Genomic DNA, 22,381 nt, shown 5'->3' on the forward strand with positions numbered 1-22,381 from the left:
ACTGGGGCACCATAATGATTATGCTATTATAATATAACTTTAAAACCATCCAACCTACAAATAATCAAACAGTTTATGTGTGGTTTGCACACCTCTGCCTCTGACTTACACTACATTCATAACCTGGTACATACTGTACATATTTCCTTTACATGCTTGATTCAAACATTACAATGCAAAACCTGCCATTGTGTGGCCTGGAAAATGAAAGGCATTGAGGTTCTACTCTTACACAGTGTCTGATAAGAATAGTTTTCTACGTACTGTAGATTTACTTGTCATTTTAAAATGAGCTCGCTTTCCTGGATTATTATTATGCAGCAGGATGTAGAATATCTTTTAAATGTGCATGAAACAAAAAGGGACAAATTATATGTAAAGAGAATCAGGCTTAATGGATTACATACAGCGATCTGAGGACCACCGGTCCACTGGTGCAGAGAAACATTTTTGAATCCCTGACCCACTGCTAACCCCCCATCCTGGAGTCTGGCGCTTTCTCTTCTTCAGTTCAATCCATATGCCTTTCTCTGGACGTAGGATCAGCTCACCTACTGGACGGAGGTCTTCGCGTTTCTGACACGATACAATGTTGAAGTTAAGCAGAATCGATGCCAAGATCACCTTTTCCTCCATTATTGCAAAACGCTGACCTGTACAGAGTCATCACAAAGGGAAGGGACAGCTTCAGTAAATGTATTTTTTATTTTGTATTATTATTTTAAGAAATGTAGTGACAATGTGAAAATATTCTATGTCTTGCCTGAGTAAGGGCTAAAAATCTCATCAAATGGTGGTCCGTGGCTCAAATGCGACTATACGTGTAACGTATACAGTTGATCTTACCTACACAGTTGCGGAGGCCAGCGGAGAAGGGTATGTATGCATATGGAGGCCTCCCCATGGAGTTCTCTGGCAGGAAGCGCTCAGGTCTGAACTCCTCTGGCTCAGGGAAGTAGCGCTTGTCACGGTGCAGAGCGTAAGGTATCATCATGGCTTGTGCACCTTTGGGGACCTTGAAACCATCTGTGGCCACAGAAGCAATCGTTTATTTAGCTGTGGGGACGGGGAGTAAAGGGTACCTATACGGACGGCTGCAATTCGAAACTGGCCCCATAAAATCTGAATCCCCCACCCACCCCTCTTCCCCTCACTGTATATGTTTTTTTTCCCCCTTTTTACCTCCTCTATGATGATTTCCTGTTTATGGCTATATAGACATGTTTATTTGTACGTCTCTAAATGTTATGATGAATTGAACATGGTGGACTCTATTGTAAACAAGTGTAATGCTTTATGGTGGTGTCCACAGATAACAGTGTTGTATTGAGTTGTGCTTGAAATGTACTGTAATTCTCCAATCTGTTAATAAATTCTTCAATCAATCAATCAGTAAAAGATCGGCCACCGAGCCATTCCTATACCCATGATGGATGCTATATCACTCACTGATCTCGCAGTCTTCGCCGATGTTGCGGGCGAAGAATGGCACCGAGGGGAAGAGACGCAGAGACTCCTTAACCACACACTCCAGGTACTTGAGCCTCTTCAGGTCCTCAGTGTTAACAGGCCGGTCAGACTCGCCTACAGCAAACACAGGACAAGTTAAGAACAGCAGTGGTTCTTAAACTTCAAGGACCTCCAAACGAACAATATTTTGGCCACGGACCCCCATCACAACGTGTCGTAAGCTTGTAGATTTGACTATTTTTAAGTAGCTGTTGTATAAAGGGTTAAAGTGGTTAAAGTGATTTTGATGGTATATGAACTCATTTTGATGGGGACCCCCTGGAACCCCACCAAGGACCCCTGGGTTTCCCCAGTCTCCACTGAGAAGCACTGAAATACAGGACACATTTCTGAAATTATTTTGAATTTCGTCTTGAAAATCTTTTGAAGTAATCATTAAAAAAGAGGAAAGATATTAAATGGGGTTAACTACTCGTGACTCCATACAAGTGTCCCTGCCCGTTGTTTGTTGGGAACCAGTGTGTGCTACAGGGGTTTTAAACACTTTTCTTTTAAAGGCCCATTATTTATTCTGCATTAGAGCCACGGACCGCCATTTTATGAGATTTTGCCTCTCAGACCCAAACTATAATATTTTGTTGTTGGATAAGATTTTGTCTACAATTCCATGCTTTTGGCAAACATTCTTCTGCATTCTCTAATTGTGTAGACTTCTTGTAAATGAGTTAATGCAGATGTTTCACAATGATTTAACTCTTGAGAGTTAAATTGTAAAAATGAAACCAAATGAACCCTCTCAAGGGTTAAAGATCTATAAGGGTCCATTTGGTTACCAACTTTCCATCATTGAGCCGAGGGCCACCTGGAACCGCCTTAAGGACCACTGGTGGTCCCTGCCTGGACCACTGGTTGAAAGCCGTGCTGTGCTACAGCATACTCCCTAGACAGGAAACATGCTACTCTAAATGTAGCGGCAAATGCATTTAACATTGGACACTGCAATTTGCTGTGGGAAAAAGATGTACGTCACATTAATATTGTGAATCAAGTGGATGTCGGGATGCCAGAGGACAGCCACTGCCATTTGGACCAGCGCAAACGTTTGCACCTAAACTCGCCTCAGGGACCGCTGCATGGCTTACGTAATGGAAACCATGTAGGGCTGGACTGGGTCAACAATTCAGCCCTGACATTTACCGGCTCTACCGTCCCGGTCCCGCTCCGTCAAGGCACACACAAACAAACAAACCTCCGTGTTCTAATAATTACCCGCCCATTCATTGGTCGGCCCATCGGACGTCGAGTGGCCAGTCGAGGCCTGAGGCCGTAGCTTGTAGATCTACAAGCTACAGGCTTGTAGATCTGCTAATTTCCCTGACTTTTGTGGGACACTCTTGTATGATGAAGTATAGGGCATTAAATTACAGGGGGAAAAAAGGTTAAATATAGAGATACAAGGTTTGTGCCTGACGGCGATGATAACTCAATTACGCTACCTATATATTTTGGCTTGGAGCTTTGTGTGCTGTAATTAATTATGCATGGTAGACACTCCCGGTTGGAAACCATGTATGTCCAAAACCGTTCCTTTGTTATTATTATTTATAAACAAAATAGTTAAAATAACCGATCTACAAGCTCACATTGCAGATCTGTTATTTTCACAAGGTTTGTGCGACACTTGTACGATGTAGTAGGGCATTGATACTACAAAGAAACAAACACAAGGTTTCTGCCTGACAGCAAGGAAATGACACAGATGAGTCAAAGCAAGGCCCTCTGGTCTGGAAAACAGATGATGTCATGGAAGGCGAGGAGACATGTGACGTGGTGTTCTTTACCGAACACCTCCTGGAGCTCCTGCTGAACCTTGGCCTGGACGTCAGGGTGACAACCCAGCAGATGAACGGCCCAGTTCATGGACGCAGCTGTGGTGTCATGACCCTGAGGAGGGAGGGGAGGGGAGGGGAGGGGAGGGGAGGGGAGGGGATGGGAAAGAAAGAAAGAAAGAAAGAAAGAAAGAAAGAAAGAAAGAAAGAAAGAAAGAAAGAAAGAAAATTGCCAACATATTCAACCACTTAATCCCTCTAGTCTAAATGTAGTAAACTGGGCTTGAGTTGGCCATGTACTTGGACTGCCTTTTTCCATCTACACCAAATCTTTTTACCAAAAATTGTCGATCTATACAAGCTTTGGATCGGCTATTTTTGGCTAATGTTCCACCCTCAATCAACTGCACACACCCACACATGCGCGCGCAGACTCCCTCACAGGTGCTCAACGAGTTGTGTGATTTGAACACTGTGTGAGATCTCTCTCACCTCGAACATGAAGGTATCAACTTCCTCCTGGATGTCCTCGTGGCTCAACTTTTGTCCGTTCTCATCGGTGGTCTTCAGCAGCATGTCCAGGAAGGCCCTCCTCTTCCTCATGCCCTGATCAGACTCACTGTCTGACTCATAGTAGTTCTTGAGGTAGTGTGCTCTCTCATCGATCACCTGCAAACAGGGCAGTTCATCTATGAGTGTGCTGAAATTGACACTGTATGCTCATGTGGGGAGCATGGAACCTCTGTGTGGAACATGCATTTCCAACGTTTTTGGCTGGGGACCCGCGAAAATGCTTCGGCCATGTCTCGCGACCCTTGTCCCGCCTCCCCTCTCCACCCCCAATACAAACTGACTGCAAGAATAACCTTAAAGATGGAGTGCCACCATTTTTTCCCACCCTAAAACATGATCATCAGGTATTATTACAATATAAGGGGGAAGAACTTTTTCCAAAAAGTGTACAGTATTTGTTAAAATCATGCTTTTATGTGGACACGCCCACCAGTTCATTAAGTATGCCTGGTCTGCCTGGTGATGGGTGGTGATCCACCTGAACTGAAGCCGCACCCACAGCTGTAGTTGTATGATAAAGGGGGAGGGGTTAGGGGAGGGGCTGATAGTGTGGTGTCACTATATTACTGTTTACTTCATTGGCCCGTTTGACTGTCAAGGGTTCAGTCTCCAGGAAGAAACCCTAAATACAAAGTTAATACACCATTGCACATAAAAACAACTCCAGGGTGTCTAATGAAGTACTGTCACCTCATAGACACATGAAAAACTGGAAAAATACAAGAATTGTGGCACTCCATCTTTAATAATAGAGAAAATATATCATAAATGAATACTGCATGAAACCAGATATAATCATTAAGGAAAGTTTATGCATGCACTATGTGTACTATGTAAACTCTCAATTTCCATTTTCCAGCCATTCAGTTACAAAAAAGGGGGGGGGGGTGGTTAATAATGTGCCCCCCCCCCCCGTCAAGACCCACGGGTTGAGAACCCCTGTTCTAGAAGAAAAGTGCTGAATAAGTTTTTTATACACATATTATGAGGGCAAAAATGAAGGTTGAAGAGGAATGTGGTCTTATGAAACTTCCTCAAGAAGTTTTCATATATTCTAATGTATTCATCAGTTGTTTTTATCACAGTGCTCTTTAATTACTTTTTTAAAAATCATATTTTAACAATGCAGATTTAACTAATTTAATATTATTTTCACCCAACTTCAACTTTTTAAAATAGGTAATTACTGTACCATGTATTCATGTCTGTAAGGGGGAGCAGAATATATTTGTGCATTTAAAAAACACAAGGGAGCATAATGATTTATCTATCGGGCAAGTTGTTATGTTCTCTGGTGACTGGGCACCAGTCTGGCGTGGAACATCTAGTGTGCCTCAGAAGGCATATTTTTTTTATCACGATTTCTAAATATAAGAAAGAATTAAACTTTATCAATCCTCACAGGGATATTTGGATATTTCAGTAGTGACAGCAGCATAAACAAAGCAACAAAGTAGAGTACACTGTAAAGTATACTAATACTATACAACTCCTTGCAACAACTATCTTGAGGAGATAAAGGCAACATAAATGAGCAACAACTTCCTTCAGTTAAACAGTAGCAAAACTGAAGCCCTTCTTGTTGGCACACCACACCAGATTCATTCATGCCCATGTCGCATCTCACCTTCGACGGCCAGTTTATACCCTTCTCCTCCTCAGTCACAAACTTGGGTGTCAAGTTTGATCGTCACCTGACATTCAATGACCACATAGAGCATCATGTGCAGAACCGCATTCTACCATCTCAAAAACATCTCCAAATTATCAGATGCAGAGAAGCTCATCAATTCCTTTATATCCTCTAGACTGGACTACTGCAACGCCCTCTTCATTGGGATTCCTGGCAAAAATGTACAGAAGCTTCAGTACATTCAGAACAGCACTGCCAGGGTCCTAATGAGAGTCCGCAAACACGACCATATAACACCCATCCTCTTCACACTGCACTGGCTCCCCGTTACAGCCAGATCACAGATATGTCAATGTTAAAATTCTACAAATCATGTACAAAGCAAGATATAACCAACTAGAAAAAGTGCCCTTCTGGGCACAGGTCTCCACCAGGAGGATAGGAGTGTGTGTGATGTTTGGCAAAATGTTTAGGAGTAATATAAACAATTTTCTTCATTTTGTTGAGGAAATGCAGATCCAGATCACTCATAGCATCTCTGAGGATAGAATTCTGGCAGAATTTTGTACAAAATGGGCCACTCCTGAAAACGTTGGAAGGCAATCTTAGCCAATCAGTGTAGAATCTGAGAAATCCAACAGACTCGTCTTGATCACATGACTACAGAGATCATGTGGACCGATTTGCGTGAGATTTGGATGAAATCTGTGCGACTAACATAAACAATGTGTTTTCCAGAAATCGGCCTCATGGTGGCGCTATAACCGGAAGATGTGGAGGGATGCAGGGAAAATGTTTTTCCATGGCCTCTAGGGAGTGCATATACATAAGTATACATTGTATACAGATCGATGCAGTTATAGGTAAAAACAGGAATTGCCCTGTTATAGCGCCACCGTGAGGCTGATTTGGAAAAATATGAGTGGCATGTCATGGCCTAGTGGAAATGTGCATGCATAATTTCACAGAAATTCCACACTGCGTTTGTGATTTGTGGCATTTTGTGCCAATCTTAGCCAATCAGGATGGAAGATGGGAAATGGTGCAGATTCATGTTGATCACATGACTAAGGAGATAGTGTATACCGAATTGTGTGATGTATGGATAAAATGTGTACGAGTAATCTACAGAAATGTGTTTTGCCTAAATCGGCCTCATGGTGGCGCTATAACAGGCCGTTGAGGAATATTTGGGGCAGAGGTTCGTCGTTGGCATCCAGGGAGTGTATGTGCAAAGTTTGGCATGGATGGGGCCAACGGTGGCGGAGATTACCAAACTGCGCACCATGGGGGACAGCGTGGCAGCACCACGCCTATGGAACAGCCTCCCCATGGACTTGAGTGTGCCGCAGACTGTGGAATGTTTTAAAACAGGCCTGAAAAGGCTCCTGTTTCGGAAGGCTTTTTCGTGTTGAACTGTTTTTTGATAACCCTGTGTTTAACCTTCTATGATTGATTATACGTTTTTAACCATGTAGCACTCTGGGATTCCCTGTGAATGAAAAGTGCAATACAAATAAAAGTATTATTAAAGTATTCAATCAATCACACCACCCATAAACCCCACCGCACACAAAGCTCCTATATGTCTGCATCATAATTACAAAAACAAAAGAAAGACAAATAAAATAAAAACAAAAGCATTGTTTAACATGTTTCAGTGCCCCTGTCTTGCCTTCCCTATCCCACACTCACACTGGAGGTGAAGGAGTGGAGGATCTTCAGCCTCTTGTTATGCTCCTGACCTTCACCAAAGTAGTTGTAGACAAAGTCAGGCCAGTACCATGGCATGCGCTGTCTGCGGCTTAGAATGTCACTCATCCTGAGGTCAGAAAAACATACAAATAGGAGGGGGGCTGGGGTTAAGGAGATAATCCCAAAAGGTACAGGTAAAGGGTTTTCTTATGTGTGGACTGTGGGTCTTAGATATGTGTGTGTGTGATTCTGTGTTCTCTAACATTTCAGCTAACACCCCTGATGTCATTGTTGTAAATGAAAACCATAGAGAGGTGTTCATTCTCGAGGTCGGCTGTACCTTTGACTAAAGCCTGGAAGAAGCCTTTCTAACCAAAGTGCTGAAGTATCAGCAGCTAATTCAGACCATCTCACAGCTAGGCTACAGATGTAAACTTTTAGTTTTTATCTTTGGCAGCCTAGGGCATGTGCATACGTTGGTTGTGAGGGGCTTACAAATGGCCGGCCTTTCCAAAAGGAGAGCCAAGCAGTTAGCGAGGTACTGCTCAGTTTCAGCCATTATAGGAAGCCGCTCAATTTGGAGGAGGCGTTGTTTCCTTTATCCATGATTTATGTCTGCTGCCCTGTGTCCGACATGTCAGCTGTACTGTATGTAACGATGCTTTGCCGTCCATGCACGTTGTAACTGGCTGCTCTCCCACTGTCAAACTGCACTGGCAGTGTTTATGTCCTTTGTACAAGGTATTCCTGTACTTCTCTGTGTGTGTGTGTGTGTGTGTGTGTGTGTGTGTGTGTGTGTGTGTGTGTGTGTGTGTGTGTGTGTGTGTGTGTGTTTATGTGTGTGTGTGTGTGTGTGTGTGTGTGTGTGTGTGTGTGTGTGTGTGTGTGTGTGTGTGTGTGTGTGTGTGTGTGTGCGCGCTCGCGTGCGTGCGTGCGTGCGTGCGTGCGTGCGTGTGTGTGTCTGCCCTGTTATCTGAACTTCTGAAGATGCGCTCCACATTGTGGGCTTTTCTTATCTAATCTCATATTTACAATTCAGGTCAGCTCAGTTCTGGGTTATGAGGCAAAAGTTGACAAACAGACAATAACATCTGTGCACTCCTGAAAATAGACAAATGGCAAAGGGACTCACTTGTACACAGTCTGGACATAATCTGAGTCGAAATTACTCTGTGCGTAGATGTTCTTCCCCATTGCAGTTTCTGAAAATGACAACATCAGCCCTAATGAAGACCGGTATAGTTTTAATAAAGTTTTTCTCCTTTTTAACTATAAAGTGTGCCTGGATCTCTTTGTAATTTGTTCTTATATTTTTGTAACGCTAGTAGTCTGGTACTCAAGCAACTTTAACTCGTAGCTGAGTAATATTTGTCCAGGAGTTGAGTACTTTGTCCACCGCTGGCACACTAAACTCACACCTTCATTCACACATGCCACTTACCACAGATAATGTCCAGTGCACATAGTGTGATGTAGTTGAAGCAGTTGAAGGGGCCTTTGCCCACTTCTTTCTCCAACTTATTCACCAGGACCTCTGCCTGCTCGTTCATCACCTCCAGGAACTCTGTCAGGATGGAGAAGTGGAAGGTGGGTGTGAGCATTTTCCTTCTCTGGCGCCATTTGGTCCCGGTGCTGAAAGGACAAAATGCCAGGGACTGATGAAAGCCTGATTGATACTTTGGTGCACGTCTGCATGACAGCGCCACGAGCCTCTGAAAATAGAATACCTGCAAACTCACATGTTGAGGAGCATACATTAGGAATCCACACTACATTTAGACTGCTTACTATTACTTACTTTTATATGTTTGCATTATTGAACAGGAATCAAGGAGTGTGATTGACAGAGGGACAAAGGAATGCTTATACCTATTATATTTGCAAGCATGGACCTCGTACCTCCTACCTGATGGCATTAGCCGATACTCAGGGTATAGTACATGGGAGTGACAGTTTATATCACAATCCATGTGCACTCCTAGATATTTATAGGAGGTGACCTGTTTGATGTCATGACCATGTATGGTGATCGTGGTGTGGTCACCTATAGACCTGGGATCCACTACAATCTCCTCCGTTTTCCTTACATTAACTTGTAAGTGATGTTCATCACACCAGAATGGATAATGATTCTTATTTTTTTCTGAATTAGTTGTGTGAAACTATTGAAATGTCTGTCTATCACTACTAATAACCTCTGCAAATGTATCCACCAGAAGTGCTAATCATAACAAACACTTTTAACTCATAGTGCACATGAATATTGTTGAGGAAGAAAAATGACATGCACAAGTTCCCAAACACCAAAGTCGGGCAAGTGCTGTGTGAAGAACACTAAACAAAACAAAAACGCTTGCACTGATGGGCTCAATTTAAAAAAGAAATGTCTTTATTGTACCCACTAAGTGATGTGCATTTGAAGGGGCCTTTGCCTGTTTCTTTATATTCTATAGTGCTGTGCAATTGAGGATGACTCACCTGGTAAGTAGGCCTGTGCCCAACCACGGGTGGAGGAACTTATATATATAAGCCTTTTCCATGTGTATTGGGTTGGTTAGAACTGTCTGCAAACAACACAACACCAAGTTTCACCCATAAAACAATATTATACTACATATATTATATATTATATACACACACATATATATATATATATATATGTGTGTGTGTGTGTGTGTGTGTATATATATATATATTATTATACACACACACACACACACACACACACACACATATATATATATATATACTGTATATAGGGCATAGAAAACAAACAAAACACATTTGAAAATACATTCTGGAAATACATTTTCACAGATATTTTACATACATTTGTTGTATTGCATTCCCAGTTGAATTTTGTTTTCTCCAACGGATAAACCATGCACGCATTTAGTAAAGGACCGTTTCACTGCAATTTGCATTGCAATAAGCTAAACTGAATTTCACTGATTTTAGTAGACATTTAATTTTCTCTGGTCCTGATTACAGTGCTGTTGAATAATCTCTGAGGATGCTAGAAAATACTGCAGTATATTCTGGGTTATGTTAGACATGATTATATTGTTCAATGGAAGATAAATGTATTATGGTAAATGACAGTAGGCCTACTGTATACCTCAATAGTTTCAGCATGGAACAGAATGAGGAATGGGACTGGTCCAACCCAAATTTTAAGCAACGGTGTGTCTCTGAACTTGTCTGTAAATCCAATAACCTGAGAGAAGAAATCTGAAAATTGAAAATGTGAAAGTATGATCAGTATTTTCAATCGTTTTAAAGAAGTCATCTAACTTGCATAGCATTAGCATGGACCTAAACTTCAGCATTTTGTTTCCTCATCTTGAGAACCATAGTACAATCCAAACAGTCATGGATACAAAAATCTACCCTAGTTTTAATGGAGTTTAATGTCATTCCACTCACCTCCACCATTGGCTTTGAACTGCAGTGCATTACCAAAAATGGGTAACGTTCCACCAATCTCGGGTATAGGTTTCATCATGTTCCATTTGTGCAGGTACTGCCTGAACAGCTGGAAGGTGAGGTAGGTAAGGAGAACAATGAAGATGCTAACTCCCACCAGAGACACTGTTGAGGTGGCTAAAGCAGCCATCTGCAGTCCACCTGGGCAAAAACGTCTGGGAAAGAGTGAGTCCCTTATCACTAGACTGAGTTAATGGTTGAAAAAAAACAACATTGCAACTTACTACATATTCCACTAGATGGCAGAATTACACAAGATGGAAAATGGAATGAAAGAATCTCATCAGAAATATATCCTCCTAAAGAAGGCTTTGCAAAATCCCCATCTCATCTCAACGCAAAGCATAGATCACACCAGAACACAAACCATAGAATTTATATCAGTAATTCAGTATGCACATTATGTCTACACTGTTTTACAGTTTAAAAATACAACTTGAACAGAAAAAATCAATCTACATAGAGTTTGTGATTGTGGTTTATAGATCTGTTTAAACTCCAGTGGAGTGGATTTGGATCATTGAATTTGGTACAAACAATACATTATATTTTGATACAAATGTATATCAACAACTAGCTTTAAACCATTTTGAAAACAATGAACTGTTACTACTTCAAGTTCTTATACACCAATGTATCTGGAGTAGTAAAACAACAACAAACCTGCCAAAAAGCTATATCTCAATGGACTTATACAAAATACAATCTCACATAAAAGGTCAATTTATTTAACCTATTCCCATTGAAGCACATACATTTCCCCATGTTATTCTTTAATACAAATAAAAACAGAGTATCATCCACTCTGTCTGTTGGTGAGTCCCAGTGCTATGCGGAGCTGCTGATGGAAGGCCGGAATCCTCTCCTTGTGGACTGGCCAGTGGAGGACGCAGCGCGGTCGTAACATGCCCCTGCGAAGATACAAGGACTGGGACAACCTGTAGTCATGGACATCCTGGAGGAACACCAGAACCACAGAGTCCCTGTTGGCCTCAATCACCTGGTGGAGAGCAAGGTGGGCTTTAAACCTGGAAGAGAGAGATAGGTTGATTCAAGACGTTAAAATAAGCATAAACTAATCAATTCACCATGCAGTGTGAAGTGAAACAAATGTGATGACTGAGGAAGTACTTTTCAAGCAAACGCTTTCACTTCTGCTGTGAGAACAAATATTGTACCATATCAATATAATAGACTAATAATATAAAAGAGAAATGTTTTTGACTTACTGTCTACACCAGGGGTCTCGGAGGAGACTTTCACTGACAATAAATAAAATCTTCCTGGAACGCCTCATATTATCCACAATGCAATTTAGCCGTGACATGCCAGGCACCGAATCTCGATCCTCCAGACAAAACACACACTTCTCGTCCTCCAAGGGATTCAAACTCCTCTCTACCCAGAGGCTGTCCTCTTCTGCGTGGATGACATAAGCGTCATACTCAAACTCCCTGCCTTCTTCGACTGTAGCATCACTGAAACCCAATGTCCGATTGACAAAGACGCTCCAGTAGAAACTAATCCTCCACCCATGGAAACGGACCAGGAGAGCCACTGCCATTGTCGTTATGACAACGGTGCTGCTTAGTATATAGAGGGCCTGGAAGGGAGTCATGTCTTTGCAGGACAGCGGGTCAAAATCCCTGGCGGTATGGTTGAAATAGGCCAGCGGGGTATTGCACATGTACTGATCGTTGAGGGGGTCGTCCACGGTGGCGTTGGTGGTGTTCAGCCAGGATACGAACCACAGCATGCTCTCGCAGGTGCAGTCGAATGGATTTCTCTGCATTAAAAGCAGGCTGAGGTTGCGCAACGGCAACTCGAACACCTCCGGCCTCACAGCCGTGATCAGGTTCTTCTGCATGCGCAGGACCCGCAGTGAGACCAAGTCGTCAAAGATGGAGTCCTTGAGGTTGTTGAGGACGTTGTTGCTGAGGCTCAGCTCTCTGAGGTTGTGCAACCCTCTCAGGGCCTCCAGGGGGATCTCATCCAGCCCGGTATAGTCCATGTCCAAGGTGGTTAAGCTACGGAGCCCCTTGAGGAACAACACTGGCCCACCTGGGTTGGCGCTCTTCCACACCCGGGCTAAATTGTTGTGTTGGAGCCTGAGCACTTTTAAGTTGTCCAGCCCCTCGAACAGCCCAGGTTTTATATTTGCAATGTTGTTGTTGCTGAGGTCCAGAAGGATCAGGTTGGACAGCCGCCTGAACAGACTGACATCCAGGTCCCTGGTGCTGTTCAAGGCTCTGCTCAGTGTTAGGTACCTCAGGCTGGGCACGTTAACAAAAGACGTGGATGTCAACGTTATTGTCTGGTGGTTGTTTGACAGGGTGATCACCTGAACCTGTCCGAGGCCATAGAACTCTTTCCCTGTGAGTTGCTGCCTGATGAAGTTGTAGCCCAGAAGAAGAGACGTGAGGTTCCTGAGGCTGGAGAATGCCCCAGGGCCAATCCGATTAATGGCGGTGCCTGTCAGGTTCAACTTCCTGAGAGGTGATCCCGCAAGCGAAACAAACGTCTGATCGGTGAGGCTTTTGAGCGATGCACAGCTGGACCAGTCCATTTCCAGCTCGCTTAGACTCGTCAAACCTGTGAATGTGTGTTCACTGATTTCTCTGAATGTCGTGCGTTGTAAGGTCAGGCTCTCCAGTGAACTTAATGGCTGAAATGAGAAGTCGTCGATAAGTGGGGCGCTTCCCTTCCCTTTCACCAGAGCTTTTCTCAAATTTAGCTTTTTCAAATGTCCCAATCCCTGAAACGTGTCCTTGAACAGATGATGTAGTTTGTTGTCCTCCAGGACCAGAATCTCCAAACTAGATAGCCAATGAAAGGAAGCTTGCTCTATTTTCACCATACCGTTCATGGATAGATCCAGCATAGTCAGGTTGGTGTTCTCCAGCCCTCGGAAGGTTGTATTTGTGAGTGTAACTAGTCTCCCCTCCCGGAGAGAAAGGTAACTAATGGCAGTCCCAGACAGCTCTGAGCAGAGTTTGGAAATTTGCGAAGTGCCCAAATTGCATCTGTCCATGATTAAAAACTGGAAGCTGGCAATGGGCTTAAAGCAGCCAGATGTAAACTGCAAAGAAAGACAAGATGGACAACCCAATTAACATTTTACCATCACACAGGATGAGATGTATAACTGTTACCTTGCAATATTTAGGATGTGTTAACACATTATTTAGATTCTGACTCTTCAATTAAGCCCTTCGCTAAGTCCCTCCCCAACCCGTCCTTGTCCAATAGGCACGTTAGCAACGGTTACTAATTACCCAGGGGGCAAACCACCCTTTTTTTAGGAAACCTGCATTTGCCATGACCTCAAAGGTTGTCCACCAGAAATAGTATCTATGACCCCGTAGGATCACAACCTATATGGACAACCCGGTAAATTTTTTGCTGGAAGTCCAATATGGCCGCCGCAATATTGGCCCCTATTAGTTAGAATGGGGGGTGAATAGGGCAAAATTTTAAACCAAAACCAAAATCCACAAAACGTCTCAGGTTGATCAATGATATAAATATGAACATATTTTGTATTGAAGGTTTCCATGAAATTCAATATGGCCGCCACAATATGGCCGCCACAATATTAGCACCCAGAAAATAGGTTTGGCTCTAACTTCTGAACCAGATGAGCTAGAAACGCAAAATCAGTGTCTATTTCATGTTTTCTGACCATGAGAGACTCAATGGAATACCTATTTTTATTATTGGGTGTGTCTGGACCCTTATTGTGCATATTTACAAGATGGTGGCTACCCGAAATAGTGCTTTACCATGATTTCTACCATGATTGTTGACTGTTTTGAATATCGTCACCTTATTAAACTAATTGCCTAAGTCATTTTTTGCCAAATTGCTTTTTTGGCCTAAATCACCACCTGGTGATGCTGGCCACCTCTGGTAAAATCACCCGAGCCCTAATGTAAAAGGCCTTCCTGTTACACCCTATTAAAACAATGGCCTATGTCAAGAGGGAGACTTAGGCCATATTATTTTGCCTAAGTCATAATAAAATGTGACTTAGGCCATTTTAACACACCTTTCAAAATGGGACTGAATGGGACTGAATGGGAGGTACTGTTACTATGGGACTGATAGAATGGGAGTGAATGGGACTGAATGGGAGTGAAAGGGAGGTACTGTTACTATGGGACTGATACTATGGGAGTGCATGGGAGGTACTGTTACTATGGGACTGATACTATGGGAGTGAATGGGAGTGAATGGGAGTGAAAGGGAGGTACTGTTACTATGGGTAACAGTACCCGGCCAGGAGACAACCCACAGAGCCTAGTCCCTCCATGTGCCAGAAGTGTACCTCCCAGCCTTGGCAGAGTAGTTCTGGAGTAGTTCCAACAGATTGTGTGCCCCTGGTTTTTCCCTAGTGGGACTGATTGAGGGTAGCTACTGGGACGTAACTCGGGACTTGATCACTCCCGGCTGGGTCGCCTAAGTGATGGGTATGATGTTGAGAGATCCGAAACACCGTTGACCTCAGGATACATCACTGAGGATACGTCCCAGGTGCATCCATGCGATGTTTTTTAGTTATAGTTCTTCTATTTATATAGTGACTCATAGGAATAGACTATGTGACAACCAGGTATAGTCTGGTGACACCGGAGAGACGGGTGACAGCCGGAATGTAGACTGCACCCGGGTGAGCAGTATGGGTTAGTGCCCCAGCCTGTGTCCTCTGTGAGGATGAAGTCCAACAACCCTCGGTGAGGCCTTTGGGAGGGCCATGCAAGCAGCAAGCGGAACCGCAGCACCATGACCCTGCGGAACCATTGCCCAATGCCCACCACTCCTGAATAAACTGTCTGGTGCTGGGACTCTGATGCAACGCACAGGTCCTCGCTCTACTCCTGGTGAGAGCAGGAGTGGACCTGGTGAGACGTAGGAGGCGCCCGACCAGGAGACAACCCACAGAGCCTAGTCCCTCCATGTGCCAGAAGTGTACCTCCCAGCCCTGGCAGAGTAGTTCTGGAGTAGTTCCAACGGATTGTGTGCCGCTGGTTTTTCCCTAGTGGGACTGATTGAGGGTATAGCTACTGGGACGTAAGTCGGGACTTGATCAACCCCGGCTGGGTCGCCTGAGTGAGGGGTATGATGTTGAGAGACCCGGAACCCCGTTGACCTCAGGATACATCACTGAGGATACGTCCCAGGTGCATCCATGCAACGTTTTTTAGTTATGGGACTAATACTATGGGAGTGCATGGGACTGAATGGGAGTGAATGGGAGGTACTGTATGGGACTGATACTATGGGACTGAATGGGAGTGAAAGGGAGGTACTGTTAATATATGACTGATACTATGGGAGTGAATGGGAGTTACTGATACTATGGGACTGAATGGGACTGAATGGGAGTGAAAGGGAGGTACTGTTACTATGGGACTGATACTATGGGAGTGCATGGGAGTGAATGGGAGGTATTGTTACTATGAGACTGATACTATGGGAGTGAATGGGAGGGAATGTAACTGAATGGGAGGTACTGTTACTATGGGACTGACACGATGGGAGTGAATGGGACTGAATGGGAGTGAATGGGGTGTACTGTTATTATGTGACTGAATGGGAGTGAATAAAAGTGAATGGGAGTGAATGGGGGAGTGAATGGGACTGAATCGGAGTGAATGGGAGGTACTGTTACTATGGGACTGTCACTCCCATTCACTCCCATTCAGAGTGAATGGGACTGAATGGGAGTGAGGGAGTGAATGGGAGGTACTGTTACTATGGGACTGTCACTCCCATTCAGTCCCATTCAATCCCATAGTATCAGTCCCATAGTAAAGTAATCTCTAAGATACATTGTTTTGGTCTCTGATTTTATCTGAAATCATTCCTACAACTCTACATAGGATCTGAGGGGAAATGACAATATGCAAGGTCAAATATATATATGTCCCTTCTGTGTCATAAATCTTAGCCAATGGATTAATATTGCTTGTGTTTGCTAAAACAGTCAACAATCATGGTAGAAATCATGGTAAAGCACTATTTCGGGTAGCCACCATCTTGTAAATATGCACAATAAGGGTCCAGACACACCCAATAATGAAAATTCCATTGAGTCTCTCATGGTCAGAAAACATGAAATAGACACCGAGTTTGCGTTTCTAGCTCATCTGGTTCAGAAGTTAGAGCCAAACCTATTTTCTGCGTGCCAATATTGTGGCGGCCATATTGTGGCGGCCATATTGAAATTCATGGAAACTTTCAATACAAAAAATGTTCATATTTATATCATTGATCAACCTGAGAAGTTTCGTGGATTTTGGTTTTGGTTTAAAAGTTTGCCCTATTCACCCCCCATTATAACTAATAGGGGCCAATATTACGGCGGCCATATTGGACTTCGAGCAAAAATTTTACCGGGTTGTCCATATAGGTTGTGATCCTACGGGGTCATAGATACTATTTCTGGTGGACAACCTTTGAGGTCATGGCAAATGCAGGTCAACCCCCTTTGCCCCCTGGGTAAATAGAGGAGTTCAGTGATTTCACTTAATTCATATATCACTTATTTTTTTGTTTTGTTGTGCTGACTATATAAGGAGTTCCTCACTGTCCCCAGTTAACCCCTGGGGTCAAAAAAACGTAGGTTTTGTTTTTGGCTAGGCAGCCCAGCCTTCATCCAATCAGGATACTTTCTTTGTATCCATCAACAGTGATGTGCTCTCGTGTTTGTATTTAGTCTGACTACACCATTTGTGGATTTCAGACATGAATTAAAGTTGTTGAGTTGTGTCAGGAAGGGTGTTTACAGAAGAAATGTTTATTTTTAAATAATCAGAAGGCAAATTTGAGTATAATAGATGTTAAAATCCTCCTCTGTTGGGGCCAAGTAAGACAAATAACATGAAAAGAAAGAGGAAACAGAACAAACAATAGCTAAAAGGAAGTTAACTTTCATACTGGTCATATAATTGAGTAAGTAAGTAGTAAGGTACATTTCCCATGTCTCAGTTACTTTCATACCGATTTCAGGGGCAGCGAGGACATATTGAGGACTCGTAGGGAGCGTGACAGGTTGAGGAAGGAGAAATCATCTTGGTTCAGCGTAGAGATGTCGTTGCCAGACAGGTTGATGTTCTCAAGGCTGGGGAGTTGTGGCTGAGAGCCTAGCCTAGCAGATGCAAGGTTATTATAGGATACATCCAGAATGGTCAGGCTCTGTGAATCATGCAAGAACAAACAAGGCAGAATATGAGTTCAAAGAAGTACATGTAACATTACAGTATACTGAGCTAGAGGTAGGATTTGCTCAATTACTAACACTATCATTGTTATTTTACTCGGACAGAAATTGTATTATCATTACAGCATAAAAAAATAATAACATTACAGGTCTTTGGTCCTTCCCCCACCAACACCCACCTGATTATATTATTTGCTTATATTTATGATTAAGTAGTGTAGAAAAACTCAGTTTGGATCGGTAAATGCAGAGGACAACTTTCACGTGAAAATATACAGAAAGAAATACCCCACAAGAGTGGAGGCCAAATTAAATAATTGAAACTATATGAGTAAGAAAATAAATACTCAAGGAGATTATATGATACCTGGAATAAGTAGTAATAATAAGTAGTAATATAATAATAATAATAATAATGTGTGACTTAGTTGGTACACGGTATAGGCTACTCTTCATAATACGCGTGATATATATATATATCATAGTGATGCTAGTTATGTTGTTTTGGTGAGTACATGCAATGCACATGCACACCAAGACCAATCATCAACCTAGGAACAGAGTGGCATTCCAATACACTGCCATTCCGACTATGTGGCTTCCACGTGCGGTTATGGTTAGGGACAGGGTATGAGTGTGTCGGAATGGTGGTGCGTCTGAATATCGGGCTTTAATGCCGGTGTGTAACCCATCAAGCTTTAAGGATGTTTATATTGTGAGTGACCTCCCTGTCTGTACAGTACCTGTAGGGCAGAGAAGGGCTCCCCTTTCAACTTCAGCCTGTTGTTGCCGATATACAGGCGTGTTAGGTTGACACAGTGGCTCAAGTCGTTGTCCTTCAGCAGGTGCACCTGGTTCCGTACTACGTTCAGCGTCTGCAGCAGAGGCAGCGTCTGACACAAGTCCTCCGTCAGCGCGGAGATGCTGTTGTGGCTCACGTCCAGATGGAGGATTCCCCGGTACGGAGCCAGGGAGGTGATGGGGAGCCTGACCAGTCTGTTGTGGGACATATCCAGGCTGGTTATGTTCTTCGGGAGGTTGGAGGGGACCTCCATGAGGCTGAGGTGGCTGCAGTCCGCGCTGTCATGTTCTACACGGCAGGTCTTTTTCGTAGGGTGACTGAGGCCCAAGGTGAGCCACGCAACGAGGAGGGCGGCGGCGAAGCGAAGGGGTTGCATTGTGTAGTAGAGGGTCCTTTATGCCAGACTGTATCCCACACTGCATAATAAAAGTAATAAAAGTAAAATAATGTAAATGTAATGATCAGTCCTCTGAAGATTATGTCACATATCCACCATAAACCATACACACATACAGTGACACTAACAAATAAACGCTGACACACACACACGAAAGCACACACACACACACACACACACACACACACACACACACACACACACACACACACACACACACACACACAGGCAAGTGAAGATAAAGATGCTTGACTTGTACTATAATTGAATGTGAAGTTTTACTCCAGTAACTCCACCATCCTGATAATGCACACTGGTACCACTAAGTCCACTATACAACTAACAGTCTAAAGACACATTCATCTACAGCTTATTAGTTTATCACATCTAAACAACAAGGTGGCCATCAGTGTAACATGGCTATCACTATCACACACATAATAACATCCCTCTCTTTACACAGGCTTAAGAAAATAAAGACAAATATTCAGTTTGTCAAAAACACTCACTCGCTGTCAAAGCGGTTGTACCGTTTGTGGCAAAAGCTTGTAAAACAGAAGAAAACACCTGTACTTTTTGTCGTAAAAAGAAAGAAAGAAAAAAATCACACCCGTGTGAAGTGAGGGGTGCTAATATATTAAAGTCTAACTCATGTTGATTAGGTGATACTAGGTAATGGTGATGTAAAACAAACGGTGCCAACACAAACATTAAATTCTCTTTATTGTTAATGGCATTTAATGTTTGTGTTAGGGACAAGATGGTGTAAATTTTTCCTTCATTGTCAATGGCGTTTTTAAAACAAACATTGAACTAAAAACAAACATTAAACCTGTATATACAAAAATGACATGATGGGAACTATGCTATGCACAGACGAATTTCACCCACTTTTTACCTGTAAAACTGTGATGTGACAAGCTGAATTTTATGTGCAGCAGTGGTTTAACAGCACTGCTGCTGTGTACAGTATGTCATACTGTATACATGTCTCTCTCTCTCTGACTCTCTCATGTCTCTGTCTGTCTGTCTGTCTGTCTGTCTCTCTCTCTGATCTCATCACTTGTACTCAACATATTTTTGTCCTTGCACAAAAAATAAATTCAAACTTATTTACACATTTAAACCTATATTTTGTATCTCTCTCTCCCCCCTCTCTCTACTGTATAAGCTGTTTACAAAATAGAGTGTATTATTGTTCTTTGCCATGTAGCCTAAATTACTTAGATTACCACCAGTTCAGACTCAGAGCTCTGTCTGCACCAGTTCGGTCCACTTTACTTGTTTACTTAGCTAAGTTAGCTCTGGTCCATCATTCTATGGTCCATAAGAGCTACACTTTACTTAGCCCTGAAACATGACTGACTACACTTTACTGAGCTTGTAAACATGTAGTAGGCTACCATGTTTACTAGCCTCGGAAACCCAGACTGCATATAGTGCGCATAAATTAGATCGCCCATACTAGCAGCAGCCGTGCGTACCTTGTACTTGTATAGTAGCAGAGCCGAGTTCAAGAACAGGAGTTCCGGGGTGTTAACTCGTCCATTGATAACAGTCGAAGCGGGTGGTTAACTATAGTCTCCCATACAGACAGTCAGACAGCTGCTCCCCTGGAGCTGGCGTGGTCCGTACGTGGACTCGGAGTCAATAACTTAAGGCGCACTATAGATAGAGAGCCTGGTTCTTTCGGTGGATGGACCAATTCAAATATCAATGACAATGTACAGACCGTACATAACGAAGGACAGGGACCCAAGGAATCACACACGCACGCACACACACACACGCACGCACACGCACACACACACACACACACACACACACACACACACACCCGTGGAAGTTTCATTTCCTCAGAAACGAAACTGCCTGGTACGGGATCGCAACTTTGAGGAAGGCTCAAACTTTGAGGCGGCATTTTCCTCTTGAAAGACGGAATTGAGATTCGACTTTCTCAAATTTCAGTTCCACGTCTGCAAAAATAACAATATCCAGTCCTTCCAGTTCCAGAATCCGACCAGACAAACACTAACAGTAGGCTACTACTACTGTCGACTTGAATTGAACCGCTCCGTCCGTAGGCTATCTCGACTCCTCGAGGTGCTTCAATAACCACTAGAGGTCAGCAAAGTACACATAATGTCTTGACGTTTTGACTACTTGTGTGTGGATTTGGTTTGGTCCTTGATCTGACCCTGTCGTTTGGAGAGTAGTAGAAATTATTCAATTATTAGTGAGGGCAACCAGACTATTGTAATTGTAACACTTTAATTATTGCACACTAGTTATCAGCAAAGATTGTTCATTTGACTAAGAGTGTGTAGGCTACTAAAGTTAAGTAACACAGGAATGTGAGAAAACATCAAAGTAGATGGTTATGGCCCACAGTAACACAGCACAGCTAGCTTTCACTGGAACCTACTGTAGGCCGAAACCCCAGTTTCTCTGCTTTGCAAATTGCAAGTCACTTCTGCCAGTAGACCTATTTATCACCACCCTCATGAGGGCACTAGAGGGGGTTACATCAGAGATATGACCTGCAAATGGTGGGACTCTTCTCCAGCGAGTAATAATGATAAAAGTAACTATAGGATATTGAATCTAACTATAAAATGTGTATTTAAGACATATGCTCTTCCATATGCATGGGACCCTAAGCAGCCATCATGGCAGCTTTGAGAGACAGCAGAGGTCGGGGCCTTTTCCTTAATTAGGAATACCCATCTGGCAGCAACCCTGAGAAATGCTGGTGGCTGCTTGCTGCATGTGTTATTAGAGGTGTATTGTATTAGCAGAGGTAGGATTATGTTGTTGTTTGCCTCCTTGTTGCAACTGAAGGTCGCGCTTACTATGAAAACGTGCATCTCCTGTCCGTTAGTTAGTTAGTCACCCATGTGTGACGTCTCCATATATGGTATCGCGCCACGTGACATCATGGAGACCCTTAGATCTTGTGGTCTAAGGGTATGGTTGTCATATGGTTGTCAGTCCATCATGTCAGTCTCACATCACACCTCCATATATGGTCATGCATTTTTTGGTCAAAGACACTGACCTCATCTGACCCTGGATAACCATACATGGAGAATACTGAATAATCACCTAGATCTGCATATATGGAGCCGTCCAGCAACTCTGCATCTTCCATCTGCCGTCACCCAGGCGGATGCATGCTTCTCGCCCTCAGGGTCTTACTGGTTATGATGACTACTAGTATAAAGTTTGTAATGACTCTTGTCAATGATAGACGTTAGTCTGTTTCTTCTATCAC

At 43.1% G+C, this 22,381-nt stretch overlaps 2 protein-coding genes across 5 annotated transcripts; both read right to left on the reverse strand.

The window, feature by feature from the left end:
- Positions 1-303: 303 nt before the first annotated feature.
- cyp4v2a (cytochrome P450, family 4, subfamily V, member 2a) lies at positions 304-11,240 on the reverse strand. 3 transcript variants are annotated; one of them, XM_083765029.1, is made up of 11 exons: positions 10,627-11,240; positions 10,319-10,431; positions 9,679-9,764; positions 8,642-8,832; positions 8,333-8,402; positions 7,201-7,327; positions 3,792-3,968; positions 3,312-3,414; positions 1,450-1,584; positions 847-1,026; positions 304-653 (listed from the first exon to the last, which is right to left on the reverse strand). In XM_083765029.1, exons 1-11 carry the CDS (start codon positions 10,814-10,816, stop codon positions 400-402), a joined length of 1,626 nt encoding a protein of 541 aa, XP_083621155.1. In that variant the 5' UTR covers positions 10,817-11,240; the 3' UTR covers positions 304-399. The 3 variants fall into 3 exon arrangements, with proteins under 3 accessions (XP_083621155.1, XP_083621154.1, XP_083621156.1); XM_083765028.1 differs by having other exon boundaries at positions 8,333-8,423; XM_083765030.1 differs by lacking the exon at positions 10,627-11,240 and having other exon boundaries at positions 8,333-8,423; positions 9,679-9,760; positions 10,319-10,399.
- A 187-nt stretch (positions 11,241-11,427) lies between these two features.
- Positions 11,428-20,757, reverse strand: tlr3 (toll-like receptor 3). 2 transcript variants are annotated; one of them, XM_083765165.1, is made up of 5 exons: positions 20,684-20,757; positions 18,652-19,126; positions 17,689-17,883; positions 11,916-13,765; positions 11,428-11,714 (listed from the first exon to the last, which is right to left on the reverse strand). In XM_083765165.1, the coding sequence occupies exons 2-5, from the start codon at positions 19,084-19,086 to the stop codon at positions 11,483-11,485; spliced, it is 2,712 nt and encodes a 903-aa protein (XP_083621291.1). In that variant the 5' UTR covers positions 19,087-19,126; positions 20,684-20,757; the 3' UTR covers positions 11,428-11,482. The 2 variants fall into 2 exon arrangements, with proteins under 2 accessions (XP_083621291.1, XP_083621290.1); XM_083765164.1 differs by having other exon boundaries at positions 20,592-20,751.
- Between the last annotated feature and the right edge of the window lie 1,624 nt (positions 20,758-22,381).

Source organism: Protomyctophum parallelum (assembly GCF_964188405.1).
Source record: "Protomyctophum parallelum genome assembly, chromosome: 5".
Classification (NCBI taxonomy): Eukaryota; Metazoa; Chordata; class Actinopteri; order Myctophiformes; family Myctophidae; genus Protomyctophum; species Protomyctophum parallelum.